The 6,000-nt window shown below is 39.1% G+C and overlaps 1 protein-coding gene across 2 annotated transcripts in view; it reads left to right on the top strand.

Moving 5' to 3' along the window:
* The window catches only part of LOC146821359 (uncharacterized), a 157,137-nt gene extending 152,347 nt beyond the window's left edge, over positions 1-4,790 (top strand). For both annotated transcript variants that reach the window (XM_085612306.1, XM_085612307.1), the window contains exon 9: positions 3,080-4,790. In XM_085612306.1, the coding sequence (XP_085468432.1) occupies positions 3,080-3,936 (857 nt within the window). In that variant the 3' untranslated portion in view covers positions 3,937-4,790. The remainder of the gene's footprint in view (positions 1-3,079) is intronic.
* The last annotated feature ends 1,210 nt before the right edge of the window (positions 4,791-6,000 follow it).

Raw genomic sequence — 6,000 nt, forward strand, 5'->3', positions numbered from 1 at the left:
GCCCCCCCGCTCCGCGGGGCATGCGGGGGCCTGTGTTACGCCCCCGGGGCGCCAGTTCTAAACAATTACCTCTTCTGCTTAATAATCGGCCTATCAGCAATTTTCTCTCAAGGATCATGGGAGAGCACTCTCCAAGTATAACAATTTTAAAAGTAGTCTCTTGACCACATGCTCTATAAGCAGAAGCGTGTTGTCAAATTGAACAAAGGTGTGGAATTCCTACAGGCCGACACCCAAGAAATGTTGTTTGGGGTCAAGGACAACAAGGTTTTATGTTTAACTTGCACCATGGACAAGTAGATCCAAGCCCCTACAGCACAAACCCTTTGGCTGTTAATTTATAGTACCACAGAGTATTCGTGCAAAAGAGAATTGTCTGCTGATACGGCAATATATGCATCCTCATTTATAAAATGACCAAAATTGTACACAAGGAGCAAAAACATAAAGCCTTTATTATCAGGTCAATTGCACTAAAAATACAGTGAGCTGTAAGCTCACCTTGCATTACTGAAAATGGTTCTAATGAAAAAACCTGTATACATGTGTTGCTCGAATATGAATTTGCCTTGAAAAAACAAAAGACAAAAGGCGTTTGGCAGAACAGGAACAGTTGGTTTAATTAAACACTTTAGCCGGGAGCACAGTTATAGAAGCGGATCTGAGAACTGTCTCAAAGTACAATCAATCTGAACAGGGTTTTATACATTTCTACTGGCGATCCTTGTTTAGTTATCAAAATAAGGGGGGAAGGAGAGGTTGATGGTTAGGTTCACCCTCCAGAAGTATATGTATCACAAAACAACCTGAACTAGTCAAGTATAAGAACCTAACCTTAGGGGGAAGGGAGGTATCAGAAGCCAAATAGGTTCTAAAATACCAAATGTAGAAAAAGGAAAAGATTGTCCTTTTCTTGAGTCCCCTCACTCACTAGGGTTTCCCCACGGTGACATGCTTCATCATTGGGGTCCTCCCAGTCCTCTACGGACTGAGGCGTGCTGCGACTTGCGGATTACGTAGGAGCACTACGTAATCCGCAAGTCGCAGCACGCCTCAGTCCGTAGAGGACTGGGAGGACCCCAATGATGAAGCATGTCACCGTGGGGAAACCCTGGTGAGTGAGGGGACTCAAGAAAAGGACAATCTTTTCCTTTTTCTACATTTGGTATTTTAGAACCTATTTGGCTTCTGATACCTCCCTTCCCCCTAAGGTTAGGTTCTTATACTTGACTAGTTCAGGTTGTTTTGTGATCCTTGTTTAGTGAAAGAATGCAAGTCTTGCCCGTGGAATCATAAATAAGGCCCCTGTTAACATATGCAGGCGGGTCTCGACCTTGTGTGGACACATTGTGGGCCAGTGGGTAAGGTGTCCAGATGTCCGGCATGAGGGGCACGTGATCACTGCTTGTTCTGAATATGCTGTGTCTTGATCGGCTGTGTGTTCCTAACTTCATGTGGCATTTGACTTTATGGTGTTTTGGGAATACGCGCACCCCTCTGGCCAAGTGTCCTTTATTGAGGCCAATCTCCCTGGACCATTGTGGTGTCGCTGCACTTATCTGGGGGATAGACCTGAATTTTCTGTTTGTGCATTTTTCTGCTGGCTACGTGTCACTCCACCTGTGACCTGTCAATCGGTAACCTCAGTCCTAGGTTGCAGAGCCTGCCTGACTACGTATTTCTGAGTTGGGGTTGATGAAGAGTTCATGACGTGCGAATTTGAAAAAAGTGACGCAATTTTGTCTTATGGGCGAATGTATTATTTTAAACATTGCCATTGACTCTATCAATATTAACACATTTGCTAAATTCAATAATTTGTGAATAGATGCATTGCTCCAAAAATGCTCTTCAATTATATGCAATTACATACAGTAGAATGAAAGCACAATTGGTGATTGTTTATTTTCAAAATAAAATGCACGTCAAGTCAGTTTGAAAAAAAGCTGATGAAGGTTATGGGAAATGTTTTAAGGACAATGTTAAGCTAAAGCCTCACTTGATAAAAAGTTTTTGATGCATGCTAGGCTTATGATGTTGAATTGCTGTAGATGTAAGAATTCACACGAGGATACAGAAGAAAGCTTGGAAGCCATATTTCTAGTAAAGGTCTGTCAGTTCCATTTCCGCATGAGCAAATTATAAATGCTAATGCAAAAATCTGCAGAGCAACGGCAAATTCACTTGTTAAAACTGTTTTCTCCAGGGAAACTATCTTCCCATATAGAGAAGCTCATTTCCCTATACTCTACATTTTTATTTAAAAGGAGCCTGGGGGAGAGCTTTCCCTAATGGAAAAATGGTTCAAGTCTTGTTTTCATAAAGAGCCCTGCTAAAATTCTAGCCCTGACAAATGACCCCTGACAAATTTCAGGAGTTATATGCCAGCTCTGATAATACCATATAGTGCATATCTGAAAATACCCTATAGAATGTAATTTTACAGCTGCAATATAAGGCAATGCTGCCATAATTTCCCACCTCACTGCATGTTACCAAATGGAACAAGTCAATATTTATATAGTACAGGTAGATTTCTAAGGATCCTCTCCCTTTGATAAGTAGATATTTTATAAAATTCCACACCCCTATTGAATACAAAGTTTTTATCACCAATGTTGTTGACACATCATCTCATGAAATTGGTTGAATGCACATTTACACATAACAGAGTTTTAAGATTCAAACATGGCTCAAAATGTTGAATAATTTTGGCAGCCCTAGACAAACTAACATCAAATAAGTTGCCCTCACAATGCATGCTCGGTAAAGAAATTCTGATGTTATTTTAAGATACTAGTAATGCTCAGCAGTGTGCTAACATGCACTGGTTCATGGGTGATATTCATTGTACAGAGTCATTGTAGAGAAATGTAGCTGGATCCTTCCATGAGGCTCAGACAGGCTACTTCTGTTGTGTTACCTAAAACCACTGACTCATATACTTATACAATGGGGCTTTTAATGGCAGTGCAAATTTAGCATCAGCTAAAGTGAGAGACCATGAAATATTGTTTCATTATATATTAGTATTTTAAATCACAATAAGTGAATGCCTTCAATATTTTTTATCCTACAGGTGACGGAAACAGAGGGAGAAAAGGGAGAAATGGAAGTGATTTACAGTATGGTGAAACAACAGAACCGTGCACAATGTCATCAGTAGAAATGACTGCTCCTCAGTGTATGGTAATGGAGCTACAGTCTTGGAGTCAGCTACAGTCAGACTTCAGTCAGGAACTGAAAGAAGAGCGAACCACTCAGTGTGAAAGTTTTTTTAGGAACAAAATGGATTTGCATGGTGTTTCCAACATAGAGGTTACAGATTCATATAAAGAGAACGAGAGTAAAATGCGAGATTCACCGCTCCTTACTTGTCAGAAAAACTCAACAAAAAATTGGAGTCTGTGTCAGTTTCCAGAAGGTGAGAAAAGCTTCAGGCAGAACTTAGGACTTTCTAAACCCTTTCAAACATTTAAGGAAGAAAGACCATATCAGTGTACTATATGCAGAAAAAGATTCATTCGAAAAAGTTATCTCATTACCCATATGAGAACTCATACAGGCGAGAGACCTTTTCAATGTACTCAGTGTGAAAAATGCTTTAGTTTGAAAAAATATCTTGTGAGACATCGGAGAACTCATTCAGGAGAACGACCATATCAATGTTTTGAATGTGATAAAAGCTTTAATTTGAATGCACTCCTTATAACTCATCAGAGAATACACACAGGAGAGAGGCCTTATCAGTGTACTGAATGTTTGAAAAGCTTCTGTCAAAAGGGACATCTGAGTAGACACCGAAAAAAACATACCGGAGAGAGACCCTATAAGTGTACTGAATGTGAGAAAAGCTTCTTTCGGAAGGAACACTTTACTAGGCATCAGAAAATACATACCGGAGAAACAATTAGAAGCAATCCGAATTTTGAGTAAAGAGACTGAAGAAATACCACTCTTCTTAGGTGAAACAGGACTAATACTCATCAACTCACAAGTTCACATGGACCCAAAAGTGTGACATCATACGAAGATAAGAAATAAGCTATCATCACAAAGCAAGCTCAGTGAAGAACAGCTGATGTTAATTTAAGATGATAATACTGCTTAGCAGTACAGTAGCATGCACTGTTTAAAGTGCAACATTCATTTGTCTTGTGGCATATATACAACTATAAACATTAGGAGTAAGAAATAAAATCTTCATCAACATATTTGATCTGATAAGCTCTAATTGTATGTTAAAAGAAAAACATTGCTAGGTGAGGCAAATAAAGTTTTCCTATCTTATGGACTGGTATTCAGATGTGGGACGAAAACAGAGAACTGTTACTGATAATCTAAAATGTAACACATTTTATAAAGAAACTCCACATGAAAGGAACATGATATAAACATCAAATAAAATTAGTCTATGCCACGGTGCTGGAGTCAAGAAGACTGTTGGGTTTAAAGAGTGAAAATACTGATATTGAACACTTTTGTGACCTGTTTTGAGGTGCCCAGCGCAAAAATTAGGTTCTTGGCGTGAATGTAGCATAATTCCTTAGGCTAAATCTAACCTATCCATCAAGACGATTTTTTTAGTCGTTAAGATTGTTTTTCCTCTTGAAATGTTTGACCACTGTACTGCAGCCAGAAGTAATGTGAGCAAAACTTCTTCAGCTGGAGGGGTGCGTCCTTGTGACACAGGAGAGTGGACCACTTAAATTTATATAAAGCAAAAAAAGGGGACCTTTTGTGAAAATCAGTATTGAAGATTAATCAATAAACAAAAGATCCAGGCACAATTCAGTTGATCATCATTGTATTATTCCAAACTTCAATTACATGTAAATAATTTTGATGTAGTGTACCTCAATAGAGACATCATATGCATGAATAATGAATCAAACATATTTTCATAAAACAATATACAGAATAAAAATGCATAAAACGCATAGTGCCATCACCAGTCAGTGATAACCAAAAGTGAAATACATAGGCTTTCAATTATTCATGGAATGCAGTTCCATTTCCACCATTAATAAAAAAGGTACATCAGTGTCTCTTAGTGGCTAGTTCCATATGTAACGATAATGGGGATATGCAGGGGATCCGGCTGTGTGTTTAAATGAAGCTAGCTGTTATCAGATATGTCCTGTGGTTTAGCCCCGATTGGAATTATTTGTGCCTACTACCCCTGCTTGATATTGTCGACGTGTTTGACCCCTGGCAATCTTAAGGTCTCCTCATGGCTCAGAACTGATGTACCTTACTTCTCAATATCTGCACATTTTCCTTTGTTTTTTGAGGAAATATGGCTTAAAAGTACATCATCTCTGATCATCATGTGGAATCTTAACTAGTAGTTGGCTTGTGAATATAGAGTCTTCGTAGGAATAAATCTGCATCTTAGTTTTGTCTCGAGCGTTAGCCCGATATATTGGTGAGACTTAACTCAAGCAAAGTTAACTAGTGTGGGTTTTCCAGCATTCAAAGGTAGAATTAAATTGTAAATTATGTAGCCACTGGATGAGCCTTTGCACATAAGAGCACAAAATTGGCCTGAAACTGAATGCTGGAGTTTATTTCCAAGGAATGTTTAAGAACGTTTGCAGTGATTTTCCACCTAAACTAGAAAAGTACAAGGTTGTTCAGTGATGTAGTGTTTAGGTTTAGCCATCAGAATGCAAATGACAAAGTGGCAGACTGAGGGATTAGAGTGTAGTACTGTTACTACCTACGTCACCTCAAGACTAATATAGTAAAATCAGCAAAACCTTTAATACGAGTGGAGGAGGTAGGAGAGCTGATACCATGGGCTACCAAGATAATGGTCAAAGTAACTGTCCTGATTGGATGGACAATCAAGCAAGACATTGAAGTGACCCACCCAAGAGAGTGCATGTGTTGTGTCCAAAACTCAGATGGGAATATCAGTCAGAGGTTCCAAATGGACAGAGCCAAGGGTTGGTAGCATACCAAAGCCCAAATCACTGTGGAATTGATACCAGAATT

The sequence above is a fragment of the Triturus cristatus genome, chromosome 6 (genome assembly GCF_964204655.1).
Source record: "Triturus cristatus chromosome 6, aTriCri1.1, whole genome shotgun sequence".
NCBI lineage: Eukaryota > Metazoa > Chordata > Amphibia > Caudata > Salamandridae > Triturus > Triturus cristatus.